The following is a 24,209-nucleotide window of genomic DNA, read 5'->3' as shown; positions in this document are numbered from 1 at the left end:
CCAGTTAAATATTAAGTATAATAGAGGATGATGATGACCAGGGTGTGAGTGAGCATAAAAGACGAGGTTGTGAAGAAGACCGGAGTGAGCTCCTTGAGGGACGGACTCTCAAGACTGGATAAACAGGAAACCATGATGAAAGTAGTGTATTTGGGGGGCACCTGGGTGGCTCAGTGGGTTGAGCCTCTGCCTTCAGCTCGGGTCATGATCTCAGGGTCCTGGGATCGAGCCCTACATCGGGCTCCGTGCTCGGCGGGGAGCCTGCTTTCTTCCTCTCCCACTCCCCCTGCCTGTGTTGTCTCTCTCTCTGTAAAATAAATCAATAAAGTCTTCAAAAAAAAATTAAACAAAAAAGAAAGTAGTGCATTTGGAAAAGTCGTCTAGCAGAATAGGTTGAAATGAGATTGACAGCAAAGAGACTGGTTAGGGGACTTGTAATTGTCCACACCTGAGAGGTTTGACTGGGACTCACATGATAACCCATGGGTTTGGATTAAAAAGAAGGCCTTGGGGATGTTTACAGTGGAACAGTTATTAGGGTCTGGGGACTGTCGGGCACTAGGAGACAGAGGGTTGTGCCTGGGTAAGTGGGAGAATTCAAACGTACAGGGAGGACTTCTTAGGAAGAGCTGGGAATGTATGCAAGAAGATTAAGTCCATTTTGCATGTATTGAGCTGAAATTCAAGACCAGAATTTGGCATTGAAAACGCGTATCGTTTGCTCTAAGGGAAGTCAGGTTTGGAAATAGAAATGGAAGACCCACAGAGGAGCAAGTTGTGCTGTAAATAAGGTGACAAGAAGAGAACGTATACAGTGATTTTCTCTCCTATTTCTGTAAGATAAAGTGTGACTATAAGGGGATGAAAACATGTTCCTAGCCCAGCTGAGTCACTTGAAACAAGGGCAGTAGTAAAGCTTGCTGGCCAATAAAGTGCCATTTCACAGCTCAAGTGCCGGAGCAAGCACTGTAGATGTACTGAAGGTTAGTAAATGCTGGGTTTCTGGATCTGCAGTTGCACATCATTGCAAACAGGCTTTATGGTAACAATCATCCTTTCAATTATCCTAATTAATCTTATCCAATTCTAACCACACCTAAAGTATGAATCCTGTCAATACACACACATGTAGTTTATTTGTGTTATTATGATGATTATTTATTATAAACAAAATTTGTTCCTTTTAAATCTCTTTTTAATATATGCCTTTTCTTTTCTACTACATTGTCATTGCTGGTGGGTAAGGAGCAGGTTTCCTGTTTGTTTCAGTCCCTTACAGATTTTGCATTCACTCATTTATGTATTGATTCTAGTTCATTATTGTTCATTCGTTCCAGACACTGTAGTTGCTAAGATGAGGAATGAGGCACAGTTCCTGCCCTCAAGGAGCTTAACTATTCAGTTGGGAGGGAAAAGACACAGATATATAAAGTGGAAGCAGTAATAAAGTCACTCACAGAAAATTATGGGAACATGGAAGAAAAGCATTCAGTCTGATTATGCAGCATGGACAGTGGGGAGAGGTACTTCAGGGAAGATTTTTGGAGCACTTGACTTCTGGGCTGAGTCTTAAATGATACATGGTGGTTACTAGGTACACAGAAAGAAGGGGGGAGAACACAGTGAAGACAGCCTGTGCATAAATTCACAGGAAAATATGAGGCATTTGGTATTGCTGCAGCATGAAGACAGAGGCAGGGAGTGATGAGCGGTGAGGCTGTGGGCAAGCAGAGAGCCCTGGAGGGACCTGGATGCAGTGCTCAGAAAAGCATGGAAAACATTCGGTGGTCAGAGAAGAGGGAGATCCTTGAAGTAGCTTCTGCAGAGATGTGATCTGATAGGATTTTAGTCGTAGGTGGCAGTTGGGAGGGTGCGTTTAAAAAGGACAAGACATAAAAAACAAGCAAACAAACAAAAAGACAAGACAAGACTTTTTGGTGACTAGCAAGGTGGGAGACAGTTAGGACCTAAACTAGGACAATATTGTAGGAATGAAGGTGAGTGGGCAAAATCAGGAAGTAGTTGTGCTATAAAATCAGCAGGACCCATTATAACCACAGAGGAGGAAGGGAAAGTCCTAGAGTGGGTCTTACATAGTTACCTCATATGACTGGGTGACCAATTTCACAGTCTTCTTAGAGAATAGAGGAAGAGAGATAATATAGGGAGTTCATTTTTATTTTTGTTATCCTCAACACATTGAGATTTTTAATGCACCTCTGATGTATTGGGAGTTAAATCTGTTTTATGGTTAGCAGAGATGACTACAACTATCTTGCTGTCAATATTCACCTTAACTGTATCTCCTCTTGGAAGCAGAACTGTATCTCCTCTTTTCCATCCATACCTTATGCATTCATAACTCTTTGAATGCATTCATCTGTCATTTAACTCTTACACTGTGCTGTAATCCTTGATTTTCTTTCCTGTTCATTTATGTAGTCACAGTCCAATGTTGGCTGCATAACCTCTCCATAAGTGTGAGTGAATAAACAAATCAGTAGATTATTTTAAAAAGTAATATTATTATTTAATTACTAGAAAAAGTTTATATTTGGTGTATCCTCAAGCTAATTCTTCTGTGTCTTAACTCCTAGCACTTTCCACTGGAAGAATCTCGAACAGTGCAACTTCGTCTGGGGCAGTAGCACCAGCCAACTCAGCAGGGGGACAGCCCCAGCCCGGTGACCAGGACACTTTAGTGCAAAGAGCTGAGCACATTCCAGCAGGGAAACGAACTCCAATGTGTGCCCACTGTAACCAGGTCATCAGGTGGGTTATTCATTTTTGAAATGTTCCTTAAAGTACTTATTATCTGAGTTGGTTTTTTTATATATATTCTGAAAGATTTGACATTTTATTAGTGAAAATACTCTATTTTCTGTTACATTCTATGTAATAGTTATTGAAGTAGATAAATTTGAATACATATATTTGTTAGAACCATTATAATGAAAAGTATTTCTGGACTCTCTGAAAATAAAACTAAAAATACCAGTTTTCTCTGTTACTAATTCCTATCAGAACTAAGGAAAAATAATAATTAATGTGGCCTTCCAGAGATTAACAAAATTTTAAGACTCAGAGGGACCCTGAAGATCATTTATCTGAACTTCATTCTTCATTTAGATGAAAAATAACTAGTGACATAAAATAAGGAACTTTGAGCCCTAGAGAAAAGAAGGTTGGATTTTTGAATACCTAAGCCCTGGAAGATATAATTACCTCAGATCTATTCATAAATGCTTTCAATTTTAGATTATGTCATAACCTCCTTTTTAAAAATATTTTTTATCCAAATCTGTTTTATTGTTTCTTAAATTCCAAGAGGAGTAAAAGGCCCAGAGATCTTAAGTGAATGCTCTATATTGGCGCTTATTAAAACCTCTGAGCATTTCTTTTTTTTTTTTTTTTTTTAAGATTTTATTTATTTATTTACTTGACAGACAGAGATCACAAGTAGGCAGAGAGAGGGGAGGGGAGAAGTAGGCTCCCCGCTGAGCATAGTTCCCAATAAGGAGCTCCATTCCAGGACCCTGGGATCATGACCTGAGCCGAAGGCAGAGGCTTTAACCCACTGAGCCACCCAGGCGCCCCAACCCCTCTGAGCATTTCTTAACAAGTGGTTTTTAAAATGTTAGGAAGTATAGATAAGAATGTTGATTGCTGGGATCCCACCAGCAGGACCTTGTTGCCTCTGTGAGTTGCCTTTGTTGGCAGTAACAAGTGTTAGGTTGAAATGACTGCTCAGGCTCTCTCCCTTGTTTTTAATTTATCCTGTTTTAAAATAGTTGAAACAGCGGCTTCTCTAAAGTTGAATAAGGTTAGGATTTACCTGTATTTCCTCTACTCTGTTACATAGTTATTGTTTAGGATAATGTTTCTGCTTAAAACTTAAAATGGAGCCCAAGAAGCCTCAATACTTTTTTTAAACGTTCATTTGTAACATTTCAAAAATATAGTGAAACATAAAGCAAAAATAAATATTCATACATAATTCTACCTTCCAAGATAAGCACCAAGAATATCTGAGTTCGTACTTTTAAAACATACACATATAAGGACGGGTGTTATTTTACAGAAATGGAATTATAATAACAGTATTTTATAAGCTGTGATTTTTCACTTTTCCACATTAAGTATCCACTTAATAAGAATTAGCCAGTAGCAGTATCTCCATTCCTACAATATTGTCCTAGTTTGGGTCCTAACTGTCTCCCATCTTGCTAGTCACCAAAAATTAGTAATAATGGCTATGGGGAAAAGGAGAAAATCAGTAGAGGCTTCCCAAGTCTAGGCAGTAACCAGTACGCAGAAGGATTTGTGAATATTTTAACTGAGCAGGTCATGCATGACTCGAGCCACTTGTTTAAGCCATAATACCAATTTGTAGAGTCAGTTTCCTAACAGTGGGACTGGAGGGTTACTACTTTACAGAATATGTACACTAATAGACTCTAGAGTGGTACTGCTTTGTTCCAATAAATAAAAGTATGTTTCTAATTACTAACTGGATTTAGTTACTGTATTTTTAGGATTAATGTTAATAAAATAAAAACAAGTTCTGACTTACTATTTCTATAAGTTATGATACTTTGGTTATGTAGATTGGTAGTTAGGGATGCAATATTGTAGATAAAAGCAGCCTTTATGGGAACGGGAGTCACTGCAATTTGTATGCTGTTGTAAGCAGTTACTGGATAGGCCAACAGATCCCATCACTTGTTGATTCATACTGTCTGATGATCAAATTCTGTGACATCCTATAATCATCAGTACCAAAGTATGTGAAAAACTTAGTATGGAGAAAATACAAAGATCTAAATAGGAACTGCATTCCCATCCCTTCCTACCTGCCTTGGTTTCAGTTATAATGCTAGGCCAGGATGTAATTTTAATCTCCAGTCTTTCTGCCATCTGAAATAAATATATGTTAATAAGATGAATTGCCATCACTTACTGTTCCTTCATCTGTTAAATTTTATATTGCTCTGGATTATCCCAGCACTGTTATCAGTTAAGCATTAAAGCTTCATTTATTAAGGAAGTTAATAGGAACAGGGATTAGTTCATGTCAAGATCATATAACAGTAATTAACGCAGCACATTTGCTTGGTGCTCAAATGCTAAAGTAGCTTAAATAGACTGTAGTCAGTTTAGAGACCTAGTCAAAGCATAATTCTTGTTCTTGGCCTCCGTGTCAGTATCACTTACCAAAGCAAGGACACGTTAGATCAAGTGACATTCTCTCTTGGACACCTGTTTCAAAAACACGCTGTAGTTGCAGACTTGATACTTTGAATACAGAATATTGTAACCTGCCAAACTCTGGCAAGTTTATAATTATCATTTTACAATTTATATTTCTTATTTTCTCCAGTATAATTTATATTATTTATTTGTAATTTGTATTATTTTATTTATATTTTCCAAGCATCTCAAATTTTCAAAAAATTTTAAGTAAAAGCAAACTAAAGCAAATTTTGTTTTAAATTTTTTTGTTTTAGCAAAGTTAATTGTTTTTGGAAAACCTCAGAAAACTTAATCACTGAATGTTAGTACTGAACTAGTTTTCTCTTATAACTAGCCTAAAACTCCATAGGACATTTTATTTATTTTATTTATTTATTAATGCTTAACATTTTTTGGCCTGTTTGAACCTAGAAAAGAGTTATGAATGTTGTGCCTAAATAGACATCATTTTGATTAGTTAGTGGCCTTTTATGGATACATAAGAAATTCTCCTGAGGCTTTGATTTAAGTTTGCTCTGGAACATTCTTAATCCATTTATGATAGAGGTACTGATTTTTTTGACTCTTATACTCAAGAATTGATTGACAGATGGGTGCTGGTATAATAGGGAAATAGAAAATCAGGTTAATATAGCCAAAACTACGTTTTAGTCTCCCTGATAGAGGGAGTTTATGAAAATTCTAGTTTTTCTTGACTGTCATATCTAGTGGCATTAAAATTGATTTTACACTTCTATTACCTGGAGTTGACTAAATCATTCACTTTTTTAAAAAATTTTTTTTTTCATTTTGTTTTACTTCTTTTCAGTGTTCAAAATTCATTGTATTATGGAGGACACGTATTGCATGGAGCACTGGGTGTGATGCATAAATAATAATTCACTTTCAGCTTAGCATCTCTGTGAAAGAAGTACAGGATTTATAGTGTTTGAATTTCTTATTAGCTATGGAATGCTTAAAAGAAACAACCATAGTGCTATTGTTCTGTATCTGCCTGCAGTATATAGCACCAGAACAATCGCATTGAGGCTACCCATTGTTTAGTCCAGTGAAAGAGAGATTTTTAACATTACTGGTCTTTTTCTTGGTCAGTGATTTTCAAACTTTCCTCATACTGGGCCATCTCCGTTTCTCCAAGTTGAGGTCACCAGGGGTTTTTGCTAGTTTCACCGTGCATTTCAGTCTCTGAGCATTCCCTTATTAATAGATTTTATTTATTCTCCCTTTTGGTCAAAATTTCACTTGAAAATAAAAAGTTTCTTAGTGAATTGCATTAGCACCTGAATTTAAGGAAACAATCAAAGACCTAGACCAAGTTTTATGAGCAAGACATATAGACCAAGATATCAGATTTACTGTAGTGAAAAATTGCAAAGAACACAGATGTTCAACTAATATTATGGTACCATTAAGATCCTGGTTTTGGATAATAATAATAGTTGTTTAATGTGTTCTTAGCATATGTCAAATGTTACACTAAGAATTTTACCTGAATTCCCATTTAATTCTTCATAAGCTTGTGAGATGAGAAAACTGAGGCACAGAAAAGTTACACGTTTGCCCGAAGTCATATAGTTGATAAATGGTAGAATCTGAATTTGAGCCCAGATCTAACTTTAAATTTTATTCATATTCTAACTGCTACTTAGGAAAATATTTATAATGTTTTATTAATATGAAAAAATAATATATTTTTATTATAAGTGTGATTCTAATTTTGTGGAAAGAAAATATACATCAATATATATTAATATATGTGAATACAGAACTGTTATGAATACACATACACACAGTCATATGTGTTACTGTATTAAGTCAGGAGAAAAACAGCTTGAGTAGCCCTGCCATAACTTGAGTGCAGCAATGTACTTCATAATATTTGAGTATAAAAGTGAGAGAGAAGGGAGTAAATAATTGAATAATTAAAAATTGTTACCTCCCCACCAAAATGACTTTGTACCACGTACATGCATTCTTAGACTCATAGATGACCCAGGGTTCCCTTTTCCATTTTCTCATCTAATGTAGAAATGCAGTCATTCTATAAGTAACACCCATTAAGTATTTTGTATACCACCTACTTTCAGCACGAGTGAGACAGAAATCAAAGATATATTTCCTTCCCTTAAGGAAGTTACTATCGCAGACTGGATTGTGTCCCCGCCGTATGTCAAAGTCATGACCCCCAGTACCTCAGAATGTGGTGTTCCTATAAGAAGAGATTTGGACACAGAGATATATGGGGGGGGAGACCATGTGAAGACACATGGATAAGATGGGCATATATAAGCCAAGGAGAAAAACCTTAGAACAGAGGAACCCTGTCAACACCTTCATTGTTTGTCTAACACTAGTTAAACAGATCTGTGCTCAAATTTAGGTTCTGCTATTTATTATCTGTGTAACTTCTAGCCTCCCAGATTGTGAAAAAATAAATTCCTGTTGTTTAAATCACCCAGCTTGCAGTACATTGTTAAGGCAGCCCTAGCAAAATAACACAGTTATACTTGAGTAAATAATACAGACAAGCAAATCAGCAATAATATTAGTGTAGTAATAAGTCTAATAGGAATACATCCAGAATCCTGGTGCAGAGGAGAGGTGAGGATTAATTAGCTTCAACAAATGACTTTCTTTTATTTGAAAGGAATGACAAGCAGTAAGTTGAATAGTCTACTTATAAAATCAATAGTTTTATGCAACAAATCCCATTGAAACTTATGAAGTGTTAGGGTGGTAATTATATTAGAATATATAAATACCAAGCCACTACATTGTACATCTTAAGCTTACACAATGTTATATGTCATTTATATCTCAATTTTTAAAAAATTTAAAAAAGGAAAAACTCATGTGCAAGTTACCATACTGGTATGGTAATTAAATTAAGAGACAATTCCTGTTTTCATATATTTTGTCATCTGATAGAAAAGCCAAAGTCCTGGCACAGATAACCATGATGTAATAATGTGAGCATTATGAGAGGTTCATTGTACCCTCATGGTATTATAAGAAACCTATATGTAATGCTCTTATATCCGTAATAAGAAGTTCTTAATCATGGTGCTTAGAAAAATCATGAGATATCTATAGGGTTCTAAATTTGTCACAGTTGTAAATTTGAAAAATTAATCTTATGTCAGGAAAATATATTAATAATGGAAATCCATGTTGGTGTTTCATTATATGATCCTTCTAATATCCAGATCTCTCAATTCTCTGACATCTTCTACTTTAGTGATCGCTCCAGTTAACTTCAGCCACCAATTTTCATCCGAATCCTAGATCTTGTCTTTACCATTAACTCTATTTCCTTCATAATCTCATTTCTAAGCAGATCACTCCGCTTCAAGAACCACTGGTATATCTCCACTCTCTTCCTGTTACCTCAACTCCAGCAATCCTTTGACCTGCCTCCCAGAACCTCAAATTCATTGATCCAAATACCTCTTCCCTATCCCTTTGGTCCAGTATCCTCACTTCCATTCTTATCTAGTCTGAATTCCATAGTCAGTCAGTAGTCAGTATCCATTTTATCTCCTTAATGCTGTTGCCTATCTCTCATTTCATCATATTCACTTAACTGAAACCACTAGACTGGATAAAATCTACTCTTGGTTTACTTGTGCCCACACCTGAAAGTGGATATGACTGGAAGGAAAACCACAGCCATATTAACCAGTGTCACTTTAAATTCATGACTGTTAATCTCAGGTGTGTTCTTAATAGTGACAAAAATCTGCTGTATTTCTCTAGTATGTTTACTTTTCCACTCTCCCAGAAAACCACTTTATATCTTCTTTTTTCTCCTTAAGCCTCTGATAACTCGTTTCCCATTTTCACTGTTAGCTGGTGACTTTGATTTTTTTTTCATTCTTTTATGTAGGAAAGACAACAGAAATGTAGGACATAGAGAAAAAAAAGTAACAAAATGGTACTCATAATTCCTAGCTTATCAGCAATTACATTAAATGTAAATAGATTAAACACTCTAATTAAAAGAATTGTAGAGTAGATAAAATCATGATTTGGCTGTATGCTGCCTATAACAGACACTTCAGGTTAAACGACACAAGTAAATTGAAAATAAAATTGTGCAGAAATATATCATGCAAACACTATAACCAAAAAAAGAGCTGGAGTGACTGTGTCTATTAATATTAGAAAAATAGCCATTAAGAGAAAAGATGTTGAAAGAGAAAAGAAGGACATTTTATAATGGTAAAAAGTTCAATCCATCAGGAAGGTACAACAATTACAAATATATATTCACCTAATAACAGAATCCCAAAGTCCACAAAGCAAAAACTGGCAGAATAGAAGGCAACAATGATAAATAATTTGATAATAATAATTGGAAAGTTTGGTATCCCAGTTTCAAGAATGACTATAACAACTACATAAAAAGTGAACAAAAAGGCTTGAACAAAACTATATACTAGACTCAGTAGACATCTGTAGAATATCCCAGCTAACAACAGGAGGGTATAAATTCTTCTCAAGTGCACATGGAACATTCTCCAGGATAGACTACATATGAAGCCATAAAACTAGTTTTGATACATGTGAAAGGACAGCAGTCATACAGATTATGTTCTCTGACTAGAATGGACTAAAAATAGAACTACGTAACAGGAGAACATTTGGGAAATTCCCAAATATGTGGAAATTAATATACTCCTAAAAAAATCTCTTGATAACTCAGTGCCAGCTTCTTAGGGAACTCACATTACATCTGCATAATACTAAAATAAACTAGTTACAGGACTGATGTCCTATCATCTTTACAGGTTCCACTCACATTCTAGAAGAGGGGATCATACAGGCCATGTACACAGAAGGCAGGTATCTTAAGGGCCGGACTAGAATTCTACCTAACGTACTATCTCCTCCCCAGTCTCCCTCTTCTTGGTTAGTGGAATCTCTATTCTCAAACTTGCCTAGACTTCATTTGATCTATCAGCACATCCTTTTGACTCTAACTTCTAAATATACTCAGAATCTAAACTTTTCTTCCTGTTCGTACTGCTGCTACTACCCTGATCCAAGCCACTGTCATTTCTCACCTGGGATAATGAAGTTGTCTTCTAATTAACCTTTTTGCTTTTGCCCTTGCCCTTTTCCTGTCTGTTCTCAATACAGTAGCTAGAGTAAATCCTGATAAAACATAAATCAGATCATGGCACACTTTTGCTGGAAACCCCATAATGATTGCATTTTTGAAAGAAGCCATAATCCTTACAATGGCCTAAAGGCCCTACACAGTCACCCACCACCACCTCATTATCTCTTTGCCTTATTACTTGGTCATTTCCACCTTGTGTCCACTGCTCCAGGCATTCGGCCTTCTTGCTGTTTCTCAGACTCCCCAAGCACCTTTATCAGGCAGGCCCTTTTGCATTTGTGGTTTCCCTTGCCTGGATTCTCTTCCCCTGGATATTTGCATAGCTCACCTTTGCCTACTTCAGGTCTTTATTCAAATACCAGGGTATCCCTGACCACCGTATTTAAATTCTGCTCCCCACCACCATATGTAGACTCCCTACCTACCCTCCCTGCTTCATTTTTCCTCCTCAGAACTTAAAATCTAACATATCTTTTTTTTTTTTAATTGTTGTTTGTTGTTTCTCCCTCATGCTAGAATATAAGTTCTGTGTGAGCAGGGCCTTTCCTTCCTTTATTTCTTGCCATATTTTCTGCTCCTAGAGCAGTATCTGGCATGTATCCTTGTATTTAATAAATATTTGTTCAGTTGATGAATGAACTTTTTTTTTTTTACTTTTTAAAAAAAATTTTTTTTCAATTTATTTATTTTCAGAAAAACATTATTCATTATTTTTTTCACCACACCCAGTGCTCCATGCAAGCCGTGCCCTCTATAATACCCACCACCTGGTACCCCACCCTCCCACCCCCCCGCCACTTCAAACCCCTCAGATTGTTTTTCAGAGTCCATAGTCTCTCATGGTTCACCTCCCCTTCCAATTTACCCAAATTCCCTACTCCTCTCTAACGCCCCTTGTCCTCCATGCTATTTGTTATGCTCCACAAATAAGTGAAACCATATGATAATTGACTCTCTCTGCTTGACTTATTTCACTCAGCATAATCTCTTCCAGTCCCGTCCATGTTGCTACAAAAGTTGGGTATTCATCCTTTCTGATGGAGGCATAATACTCCATAGTGTATATGGACCACAAACTTTTTAAAAATATTTGGAGGAATGTATGATAACAGTTTCTCCAAGTTGAAATTATCTCTCATTCATCTTAATATATAGAAACACATTTTCCTGTTTTGTAGATTTTACAATAACCAGTATAAATAATCGAGTATAATTGTCTCCTGTAGACTTAAAGAATTATCAATTAATATTACATTTTTTTAGAACTTGTCCTTTTTATTCACTGTTATGTTCAGGCTCATTTTACCCATGCATATATTCTTGAACAGTGAGTCATTTATGTCTTTAAAAAAAAAGCTATAGTTGACCTCCACCCTTTTGGATGCAATACTTTAAAGGGCTTACAGATTAAAGATGATACTCAGCAAAGGTGGAACTTGTTATTTAATGCTCCTTGGAACATTTGAACAAAATTTATTGGGAACGAAGAATAAAGCATATAAAAATGCAGCCCTTATAAATCTTAGGACAGATTATTAGTATTGCAGATTTTGAGTATTATATGTCTAGCTAGTGTGTTTTACTGTTATATTCAAGTGTGTTTCATTCTCTCTTACTCTCTCTTCTTGCATGTATCTTTGTATTTGTGATTGTGTGCGCGGTTTCTCCCAGTAATCTTTTCTGCTTCAGAAAACCCTTCCTTTCGTTCTTTTGTTCTTGGACTCTTCGCTCATGCCAGGCCCTTCCCAAAGTTTGGCCATAATATAAAACTGATTTATACATTTTTATTATTATATCTAATTAAGTAGAGTATTAGATTCCATTTTTATTTTTGAGCATGAGTTGGCTTTTTATGTGGCTTTATTTTGAATTTTTATTGATTAACGTCTTTTGATTTCTTGGCTTTTTTTGTTTTTAACTTCTATCAATCCGGTAACTTTTGGTCAAATACAATTTTTAATCTGTAGTAACTGGGCCTTGAAGAATTTCCAGCTTTACAGTTCATCATCCACATGATCTTAGGAATGTTAGGTAGCTGTTGATATTTTCTTCATCTATTTATAGAGCTAATTTCTATCACTGAGCTTTATTGTTCGAATAAAATAATAAAGAGAGGCAAGAAGCAAACATTTGATTTTGAAGCTGAATCCCTGTTAGATTATGCCTGTTGAGATTTGCAATCCCTCTCACCTTCTCACTACATAAGTTTTCTTTTTCTGTTCCTTTTGACATGTCTTCCTTCCCTCCCTCCCTCCCTCCCTTCCTTCCTTTCTTTCTTTCTTTCTTCTTTGGCATAGATCCCACAGAAGATAAAAAGGGTAAAAAGTTTCATGGGATAGGATAACTCCTTTCTGTCAGCCAGTCAGTGCTTTAACTCCTTCCGGTCCCTGCCTTTGTCAGTCAAGGAGTATTTGGGAAGGGCCCGTGGGGTAGAGTAGGTAAGAGGTAGAGGTTGACTTAATTCTACCTTGTGTTTACCCAAGCCCGTCATTGCAGTTCACACACGGAAATCCAATCCTACCTGGAACAAGAAGAACTTCTTTAGTGTTAATCCTGTGTTAATGAATTTGTTAAATCAATCCCTGCTAATGCAGAGAAGAGAATACTTTGTTGGATGTTAAGAGATTTTAGTGTTTAACTATACCTCACTTCAGGGGCATGATGGGAAAGATGCTCTTTGAGCCTGGCCAGGGAGTACCCAGCTAGGCCATTACCTGCACTGAGCATGCTTAAGAAAGGAGAACTGGCAGGAGCAAGGGTCATTTTCATTTTTAGAGGTGCAGAGGGAGTTTATTTATTGTTGTTTAGACATTTCACTATTCAGATTTGGTAAGGAACTAAGGAAATATCTTAAAGTTGTTATTTTAATGGATGATTTAATTAAATTTTAATTTATTTGTAGTAGAAACTATTCTAGAAACCTTTTATTTTTTTTTAAAAGATTTTATTTATTTATTTGACAGAGAGAAATCACAAGTAGACAGAGAGGCAGGCAGAGAGAGAGAGAGGGAAGCAGGCTCCCTGCTGAGCAGAGAGCCTGATGCGGGACTCGATCCCAGGACCCTGAGATCATGACCTGAGCCGAAGGCAGCGGCTTAACCCACTGAGCCACCCAGGCGCCCCATCTAGAAACCTTTTAAAAACACTTTTAAGAATACATGAAATATAAGAAAGTCTTCTAAATTATAGAGGGGAGCAAAAGAAGAATGAAAATCATGAATGGGACCATTAAAAAAATAAAGATCGGACAAAAATTTGCCATTGAGATTGGACAGAACCTATAATGATGACCTACATACTTGCCTAAGTTAGAATGGATTTGCCTTTAAGCCTTCTCGTGATCAACAAAAGAAAAAAGTTAATTTTTAAATTTACTATACAATGAGTACAAAAACAAACCTGTTGCTCAGAAGAAGCAAACTGTTCTTGTTACAGAAACTTGAAAGGACTTTCTCCAAGGAGTCTAAGTGAAAGTGCCCCTGTGTGATCTAACAAATAATACTCCCAACAGTAATTTAGAGGAAAAGCACTGTTACAGAGCTATGTCCTATGACAAGTGTCAGTGCAGACTGATGGTATGCTGAGCACCAGTCATTAAGGGAATAATTCTGTGGAGTGGGTCAGGACCAGTATGCTCTGAGCTGCAGAACCTCCTTCTCTGCTGGTCTGACTTGATTTTTTTCTTTCTTTTCTTTTCTTTTTTTTTTTTTTTAAGATTTTATTTACTTATTTGACAGAGATCACAAGTAGGCAGAGAGGCAGACAGAGAGAGAGGGAGAAGCAGGCTCCCCGCTGAGCAGAGAGCCCAATGTGGGACTCGATCCCAGGACCCAGAGATCATGACCTGAGGCGATGGCAGAGGCTTTAATCCACTGAGTCACCCAGGCACCCCCTGACTTGATTTCAACACATCTTTTATTAAACCTAGAAAATGGGTCATGTGTTCCTGAATCTTCTCTTAAATATCTTATTTTTTTTCCAGGTGAATTTTGTTAAATATTTGTTTAAATATTTTGTTAAATATTTGTTAAATAACACAGCACTGATAGCTGTGTTCCAGTAGTAAAGCTCTTTCTTTACTCCGAGTGTATACGACACTTTGATAGAATGCGAGTCTGAGGTTGGATTGGCTTTTGCAATCTGGATGGCTAAAAAAGGATGCTGGCCTCTAGGGGCAATTCAGCCTATGGAGCTGCTAAAGATGTGCCCTAAGAAAAAATTTTTTCAGCCTAACAGTTCCTGGAATCTGCCTTGGCATCCAAACAAATGGTAACAAAGTTCTACCATCCCTGTGTTGTGGTCACAGTAAATTTAACCCAACAGATTTTTCAAACCAGATATCCACTTGGTATAAAAGCTCTGCAAACTCGTAAGACTTTGTCTAGCTTTGAGCATAGTGACTCTTTGGTTTATCTTTGAAGGTAAACTACTTGTCAAATATATATTTGAGAAAATAAGAGGAAGGAACTTGTTGAGTAGGACTGTTATTTACACTCCAGTTAAAAATTGAGGGACAACTTACCCAAAGGAACATCTGGTTACAAAATAAATGATCTATAGCCCTTTTTTTCCTGTCAGGTGTTAGTTGACAAAGATGTTCCTTGTTAGTGATAGCAAAACTTCTGGCACCCTAAAGCTTAAAAAATAATAGTAATAAACTACTTGTCTCAAATGCTGAGAGAACTGCATGCTCTAGCTGACAAAAGTTGGCATTGTGTTATTAATTTTAAAAGAAATTAACAAGGGGCACCTGGGTGGCTCTGTGGGTTGAAGCCTCTGCCTTTGGCTCAGGTCATGATCCCAGGGTCCTGGGATCGAGCCCCACATCGGGTTCTCTGCTCCGCGGGGAGCCTGCTTCCTCCCCTCTCTCTCTCTGCCTGCCTCTCTGCCTACTTGTGATCTCTCTCTCTCTGTCAAATAAAATCTTTTAAAAAAAAAAAAAAAAAGAAGTTGTTAACCAAAAAAATGAGGCTAGAAAATACCCTCTTATACCTGACAGAACATTTTTATCATTCATCAAGAGCCTTTTTACTTTTTTGACTCTAGCAGAGTTAGGTGCTAGTTCTGAGTTCTGAGTAAACATCAGTGTATTTGCAAAGAATTTTCCAATGGGAAACGGTTACTGAATACTAAGGTTTATGTTATTGTCAAAGGCAAAAAAAATGCTCCAATTATGTGATGCTCATTACTGTGACTTTTTCTATTAATAATCTGCCTAGAAGTCAGGTATCCATGCTTGCTGACAATTATCCTGTGGTCACTCAGTGATGATAATTGCTGGTAATGAGATGAAAAGCAGAGTATCGGCTAACTACACGGTGTGCTAGAAATGAGGAAATTCAGCTTCTGACCTTCACTCAGTCAGTGATTTTATGATATTTGTCATATCTTTTGAACATTTTGTATCTCAGCTTCTCCATCGGTTAAACTGAGTTTGAAGCAACTGCCCTGGTCTGTCTCACAGGAATGTTGCCTGGACAAATTGGATAAGTGTAAAAGTGCCTTGGAGGTAAAGCCACTCTGCGAATAAATATTAGTATGATGGAGCTACTGAGAAGTGTGTTGCAGAGGCTAGAATGGTTCATTTCTGCAGGCTTCGTGACTAGATAAAGCTTCATAAATGGATTCCTGTCAAGCAAACCAAGCCCATCTTATCAGTTCATGACTGTATAGTATTTAATGGGAAAAAATCTCTTTACAAGCATTTGTTACCTTGATACAAATGTGCATTAAAAATCACTCACGTTTCAATTAAATAAAACCTTCCTAAGTAGCTTCAGAGCAGTCTCTAATAGCCAGTTGACAGTTTCCATCGTCTATTCGGAGGGGTCGTAAACATCTGATCTGCTTAATAAAGTTGAGAAATAAGGAATGAAACAATGTGTGGGGAACAGAAGTGGACCGCAGTGTTTCCTCGGGTCATAGTTGCTATGAATTTTAAGAGTCTGACATTACCAAATTAAGATTTCTCTTGTTTATTTTATTTATAGAAATGTCAAATTCTCATCTCTGCCTAAGTCATGTAATATTTTCTAGTTACTTCATTTTCCACTGGAGTTAACATCCTCATTTTCAGTCATAATCATGATACAGAGTCACTTGTTGCAGCTCGATAAACATAATCAGGTCTCTTGAAGATGGGAAAAAAATGGGGGAAATGGCCTTCCTCGGAAGAATCCCCTCCTTGAAAGAATCCCGCTTTTTTACTCTTCCCTTTTTCCTCTCTTCACGTAAATGCTCAGAGTTCCTACGTAAATTTACAGCACCCTTGTTTTCAGCCCTTGAGAAGGATAATCGAGCAAGAAATTTAATTGTTTTGACATTGCACAAAAGAGGTTCTGTCCAAGCTAACTTCAGAAACTTTTATTCCCCAAACAACTTGATCTCTTTTCTTCTGGCAGGGGACCGTTCCTAGTGGCACTGGGGAAATCTTGGCATCCAGAAGAATTTAACTGTGCTCACTGCAAAAATACAATGGCCTACATTGGGTTTGTAGAGGAGAAGGGAGCCCTGTATTGTGAGCTGTGCTATGAGAAATTCTTTGCTCCTGAATGTGGGCGATGCCAAAGGAAGATCCTCGGAGTAAGTGTCAGAAAACCTGTTTATTCTGATTGAGCTTTAAAGTACAATAATTTTTTTTTGTTACAAAACCCTTCCAGCAGTTTTCCTTTTTATTTTCTTCTTACTTGATCCCCTCTCTGTTTTCATCACTGTTTATTATTGTAAAGCAAAACTAAATAGACCTCTGTAGAAGTATATCAGACTCGTGGGGTTAAGTTGTCTTTGGTTTTGTCTTACTGAGTGCTTGCTTGTCTGGTGAAAGTCTAGCCACTGTGGGGGAAAAATAATTTACTGTGGGTGTGCTACCTCAACAGGACCCTGTTTGCTCAGGAATGAAGAGGTCGCACAGGACCACACACATCAGAGTTCTCAGAACTGACACCTTCACTGTTTTAAATTAAATTCCATAGCTTTTATAAGAGCAGCATTTCCCCATTTGTCAGGGTTCAAGCACAGGGCACAGATCTCATGAAATATATAAAACATGAGACTTATAAATGATACATTTTTCTTAAACACATGTAGTGTTTAAAAATATAACTTATTTTATGAGCATATACACGTGAAAGCAAAATAATCGACACACCTTTTTTTTCCTTTTTAAAAAGGGAGTAATTTAGGAGTCAGATATATAATAAATAATGATGAATTACTGAATTTCTGCTCCGGAATATCCAGGTTGCAGTTTACAAAGAAAGGTCAGTCATTTCTTATGGGTGACTAGGAGTTGGAATTTTATTTTAGAAGCATCCAAGGTGCCTGGTCTCACACGAAACTCATACAGCTAATATAGAAGAGGGGAATGGCATTGCTGAATTCTAATATTCTCTTTATAAAAATATAATAATGAGGGGTGCCTGGGTGGCTCAGTGGGTTAAAGCCTCTGCCTTCAGCTCAGGTCATGGTCCCAGGGTCCTGGGATCGAGCCCCACATCAGGCTCTCTGCTCGGCAGAGAACCTGCTTCCTCCTCTCTCTCTCTCTCTCTCTCTCTCTCTCTCTCTCGGCCTACCTGTGATCTCTATCTGTCAAATAAATAAAAAAACCTTTTAAAAAATATATAATAATGAAACTTTAATTCATATCAGTTGAGAGAAAAGCTAATATGAATTATTGAGTACTTTGAATTTCAGATTACGTCTTTAAATGGTTCTAAAACTTGGAGGACACTTAAAATTGTAACTATGCCACATGAAATATTTTTATATTATTAATTTGTACAATATGTTGGGAACAAATGAGTAGAATTATACAGGCTGTAACTTCCTAATGGATAAATAATAAGACTCTTTCAACTTATAAATATATTCTGTATATTCTAGAATAATAATACAGAGTCAGGTAATAATCTTAGAACCAAATGAGGTTCTAGGAAATAGAAATCTTACCCTCATTGCCTTAGAGACGGACCATAACTTCACTACAGAGACAGATTCTCTGGGTTGTGTTTTAGTTGTTTGATTTCCTGTTAAAGAAGGAATAGTAATCTGTCTCAAGGATTGAAAGGGAAGTAAATGCCAAAAGCCTTGAGAAACAACTTGGTTCAATGTACATTTGTTGTACATATTCATAGTAATCTTTTTGGATCTAAACAATTGCCATTTCTCCTCAGTATCCTTCAGTAGTGAACTGTGACATTTTCTAAGGCTAATAATTTACTCTGTCATTTTATTTTATTTCAGCAATTTGTATTATTAAAAATATTTCAAAAAAAATTTCACTCTACAGCAATTAGAAAATACCCAAAAATGTTAAGAAGAAAATTAAAGTGACCTATATATTTTACCAACCCTAGATAATTCCTATTAACCTTAGGATGTATCTTCTTCCAGTTTTCTCTTTATAAGTAATTCATTTACAAAATTATGGCCATACTCTATGTGTAGCATCCTCTTTTTTTGTGATAGATATTATGGAAAGAGTGAATCCCCATATTATTAACTATTCTTTAAAGATAATGTTTAATGGCTCCATCTCTCTCAATCTAAAGAAATGATTCTTTACAAAACTAGCTTCTCAAGACTTCTTTTACTAATTAAAATCTGCCCAAGTCTTTGATAATGCTGTTTTTAACGAAAGGGCTATTGTTGATTAGAATCCATACTTAATGGTTCAAACTTCAGACACTCGTTTGAGTGTGTGCTTAGTGTAGTCACAGCTGATTTCCAGAATCCTAAACATGTGTTAAACTGATTGGATTACACTGATTATGTTATTGCTTCCATAATGCACCAAAGCACAGGTTTGTTTCAGTTTTCAAATATTTTGCCCTTCCTCCATGACATTTTCTTGTTTCTCCTGCATGACATTTTCAAGATAATACTATGAAACCTTCGTAAGTGAATGTTCCCTGACACCCTTTTGAGAGAAAGCAGAAGGTTTTGTAGCAAGCACTTATGAAGTGCTTACTTTATTCAACACATGTATACTGTTTAAAAAACATAATCATTCTTTACATAAGTTTATTGATGTGTATTTATGGGAAACACGCTTATTTTATAGTGTATCAGTTTAGATGATTTGTGAGTCGGTCCTAAAGTGTCATCTGTTACCTAGAGGAAAAGCTCATGGTAAAGACAAAGCGTGTGTCTACGTTGAGTCAGTTTAAAAGGGCTGTGTACAACTCGTAAAATAAACATGTGTGTATTGTCATCTTTCTTTACAACCAATTACCTTTCTATAACAGGAAGTCATCAATGCTCTGAAACAAACTTGGCACGTTTCCTGTTTTGTTTGTGTGGCCTGTGGAAAACCCATTCGTAATAATGTTTTTCATTTGGAGGATGGTGAACCCTACTGTGAGACTGGTAAGATCCTAAAGCCGTTAGTTTCTTAAGTTTTGAGTAAGGATAAAACATTAACCCTTACATTACTATAAAGTTGAAAGGAAATATTGGGCAAAGTAGATTTCCTGTTTTCAGGGCATTTAAAGCTACGCTAAATACATAACAAAAAACTATGTAAAATTTTTATGAATTTGTTAAAATAGATATTCCCAATTTTTCATTAAGAGAAATGAGCATATAAGCATTACCTAGTGGGAAAATATTTTACTTGAATCCCTAATAGTTTACGGATGTGAATTCTACAAATTTGTGTAGCTTAAAGCCACCTCTTACACGCTAATAGTGAATTTTGAGTGGTTTTAAACATGAGAAATGATCACCTTCTGAACGTGATACTGATTTGCTCTTCAAGGCAATGGTCTTGACAATAAATTGGAAGTCTTTTTTTACTCTTCCTGAATGGAAAGGTAATCTTGGCTTGGATGGTTCCCTTAGTAAAATTATTTTTAATAAATAGGCTCCAAGGACCTATGTACTACATTTCTTATTACCTGAGCTCTGAACACATCTTTTTTTTTCCAGAGGCTAGAAGTAAACTTTCATAACACTTAATATTAATATTACTCTTTCTTAGGTATTAGTACCATACATATGTTTCAGAAAATAAAGTATTTTCCCTTTATCATGTCTATATTCACTACCACTGTATTTCCACTATGGAGTTTTATTGTTGATCTGCCTTGAAACTCAAACTACGGTGCTGGAGGAAGGGAATATTGCACACTAGTTAAGTTAAAGGAGCTGTCAACTTTTGATTTTAGGCTAGTCAAATTGGACATCACTTGAACCCTTTTTTGCTCACTCAGTTCCTTTTAGTTCCTAGTTGGGACCAGTCTAGATCTATGCCATACTGTCCACCAGGAAGCTCTCTGGGAATTCAGTGATCTAGCCCATCTATGCTCTATTTTGGGACAGGATGGCTACAAGCTTCCTACCCTGATTCAATCAGAATATTTCAATATATTTTGTAATTTCACCTAGTTCTTCTGAAAAAAGAGCTTTATTTTTTTTTAAAGATTTTATTTATTTATTTGACAGAGAGAAATCACAAGTAGACTGAGAGGCAGGCAGAGAGAGAGAGAGGGAAGCAGGCTCCCTGCTGAGCAGAGAGCCCGATGCGGGACTCGATCCCAGGACCCTGAGACCATGACCTGAGCCGAAGGCAGCGGCTTAACCCACTGAGCCACCCAGGCACCCAGAAAAAAGAGCTTTATTATTATTTTTTTAATTAAGCTTTGTGAGACATTGGACTAACTGGCAGATAGTCCCTGTGTAGCCAAACACATACAAAACTAACCTTAGTATCATATTTAATGTAGTCTAAGAAGTTCGATTTTTGAAACCCAAAAATTGCTTACAGAAAGGGAACAGCATTATTGAAGATTTGCTTTAATGTCACTTCTAATCAGTTTGATCTATTTTGTTGTATTTCTTTAACCTCCCGCCATTTGTTACTACTGACTTTCCATCTCAGTAAATGCCCCACTGTCCAGTATCCCAAACCATAAGATTCTGCTCTTGCCATGTCTAATCTAATTAGTAAAATCTGGCAGTTCTACCGCCAGTGTATATTGATTGATTCATTTCTCTCTACCTCAACAGTCAGAACTAAATCCAGCCCACTCTCTTTGCCTGGACACTCTAATTACCAACTAAAATGGTATATCTTCTTTCCCCCCGACCCTCAAATAGCAGCTATGATAATATTTTGTTTCAGTGTGAATTAGATTATACTTGATACCTTTTGACTTCCCCTTGAGGAATCACTGCACTCCTTATTAGGCCAACCTTATCTTCTACCATCTTATTTTCTGTCACTTGAGTTCTACGCAAACCTATCCCCTTTGCTTTTCTGAACATGCTAATATTCTTCCTGCATCAGGGCTTTTGTACTTGCTGTTTCTTCTAACTTACCTGTTCTTGCTCAGATTTTCTATGGTGATTTTTCTTTTTTTTTTTTTTTGTCAAGTCTTGGCACAACTGTTACCTCCGCAGAGAAGCTTTTTCCAAGCCCACTTAGTTAATGGAGTGTTATGTACTGCCCCCAACTATTCTGTATCATGTGACTGGTTTTTTTCGTGGTTCTTGTCACAGTCTGAAATTATTCATTATCACTTATTTTAAAAATACAATAAATGATGACATCCTACTCCTAGTGAGATTATAAGCACCATAAAGAGAACAGCTGCTTCTGTCTTCACCACTATAACCCTCATCAGTGCTAGGCACATAGTAGAACTCTGAACGTATGATGAGCAAATGGTGCTAAGAAATACTGAAAATGGTTAAGGAGAGGTAAATTAAGTTAGAAATGAAAGTCTACTTTCTACTCCAGCTGCATAAAAGAAAATTGCCAGTAAATTCTAATTTAGTAATAATAAAGAAACATCTCATCAATACTGCTCTCTTCGGAAGGAAATTCTATTAGTATTTTATAACTATAATCTCTGTCAAGTAAATGGTATTCTCTGGCTAAGGATTTTCAGCAGTAAGTCATAAATTTGAAAGGAAATCACAGCAAAAGACTTATGATACAGTCCAACTAGAAACTCAGTCACGGCACTTAATTCATGGAAGTTTCTTGTGACTTTTTTTTTCTTCCTACCAAGTCAGATACTCTACAAAATGTGCTGATATCAGATATTTCTTCTTATTTTATGTTCTGTAGTCTTATTGTTGCTAGTTTTTGGAGGTTCCCTTGTCTTTTGTTAAAACAGTCCTGTCTGTTGATAACTTAACAGGGATCAGAGTTGTTCTTCATATGTATTTGGACACTTAAGTAACTGGAGATATGCGAGAAGTATTATGTGGGAAAATGGAATAAAAAACGTTAATTATGTAAATAACATTTACCCCAAAGGTAATTACCCTGAATTAAACACCCCAAAGTTACCCTGAAACATGCTACACTTTATTTCTCAAGCCAAACGTGTCTTCTGAACATTTTCCGGTTACTAGTAACTCTGTCTTCATCTTCTCATTTAATTCCAGTTTGTTGCTGCTTTCTAGAAACTATTATTCTAAAGCTTTGTAATGTTTAAATTATGTCTCCCCACCCCCACCCACCCTGCCCCTATACAGATTATTACGCCCTTTTTGGTACCATATGCCATGGCTGTGAATTTCCCATAGAAGCTGGCGACATGTTCCTGGAGGCCCTGGGCTATACCTGGCATGACACTTGCTTTGTATGCTCAGTAAGTAAACATCTTACTTTCAAATTAGAGGAGCACAGTAGGGCCAGTTTTAGCCTAAGCACTAAATGGAAATAACAGTTCTTATATCATTCAGTCCTTCACACACAAAAGTATTTTTACAGTGATTTTAAAAGTTGTTCATTGAAAGTTTTGGCATTTTTTGAATTGTTTGGCATGGAACAAGGTGCTTACTCCTTTAGAGAAAATCTTATTTTTAATAAGTTTGTGTTTATAAGGAGAAACCACATATTTCTTAAAACAGTAAGAGGCCTTTACTTTTTTTTTTAAATTCTTTTTTATTGAAGTGTTTTTAGTAATTTTTGGAAACATGGGTACCTGAAATAGAAACAAACAATTCTAAAGATCTGTTGTTGAATTAAGAGTGGAAGCAAACTGTATGTTGATTTACTTCCTTCCACAGCAATAGTCCATGAATTTTTTTTCCCTTTAGGACTGTAATAAACATTTAGTGATACATTTACTTATTTTGTTTGATATTCTAATATTTTTTGTTTTATTTTTAATGATGAGAATAGCTATAGTAGAGACATTTACCCTAAGACTTTAAAAAAAAAAAAAAAAGATTCTATTTATTTATTTATTTATTTGAGAGAGCGAGAGAGAGAGAACAAGAACACGCAGGAGCAGGGGAGAGGGGAGAGGGAGAAGCAGACTTCCTGCTGATCAGGGAACCCAACACATGGCTTGAACCCAGGACTCTGAGATCATGACCTGAGCTGAAGGCAGGCGCTTAACTGACTGAGCCACCCAGGCATCTAGGCGCCCCCTTAAGACTCTTCTTAATTTAGAAAGGAAATATCCAATAAAGATACTCTGTTCAGATGTTTGATTTTTTAAAATTAGATTTAATATATCTAATAGTTTTCAATACCCATTGAATGAAGGGAAAAAAGTAAAGTTAATTGAAGTCAAATGATGACCCCAAATATTACCTGGTTGACTGTTAAATTCATCTTGTGTACTTCTTCCTTCTCTTAAACTTCATGAGATCTTTAAAGTACAACAACTTAGAAGACTTGCCTTCTCCTGTTCCCTGGTAGAGCTGCTCTATTATACTATCATATTTAAGAAGGGCAATAGGAAAGATAGGATCACATAAATGCAGATAGTAAGTGAACTGTATAATCATCCAGTAGCCAGGTGTTGACCAGTAAAAACAAGATGTTTTTACTATAAGAAACCAAGGCAATGAATTAAAAAGAATTCTC

General features: G+C 36.3%; 1 protein-coding gene across 2 annotated transcripts in view; it reads left to right on the top strand.

Annotated features, from left to right (window-relative positions):
* Window positions 1-24,209, top strand: part of PDLIM5 (PDZ and LIM domain 5) — a 204,400-nt gene that overhangs the window by 176,530 nt on the left and 3,661 nt on the right. For both annotated transcript variants that reach the window (XM_044224465.1, XM_044224464.1), the window contains exons 9-12: window positions 2,598-2,772; window positions 16,780-16,960; window positions 19,624-19,744; window positions 22,865-22,980. In XM_044224465.1, the coding sequence (XP_044080400.1) occupies window positions 2,598-2,772; window positions 16,780-16,960; window positions 19,624-19,744; window positions 22,865-22,980 (593 nt within the window). The remainder of the gene's footprint in view (window positions 1-2,597; window positions 2,773-16,779; window positions 16,961-19,623; window positions 19,745-22,864; window positions 22,981-24,209) is intronic.

The sequence above is a fragment of the Neovison vison genome, chromosome 11 (genome assembly GCF_020171115.1).
Source record: "Neovison vison isolate M4711 chromosome 11, ASM_NN_V1, whole genome shotgun sequence".
Lineage (NCBI taxonomy): Eukaryota > Metazoa > Chordata > Mammalia > Carnivora > Mustelidae > Neogale > Neogale vison.
Note: the sequence above shows the minus strand (reverse complement) of the source record. Positions and strands in the feature narration are given on the sequence as shown.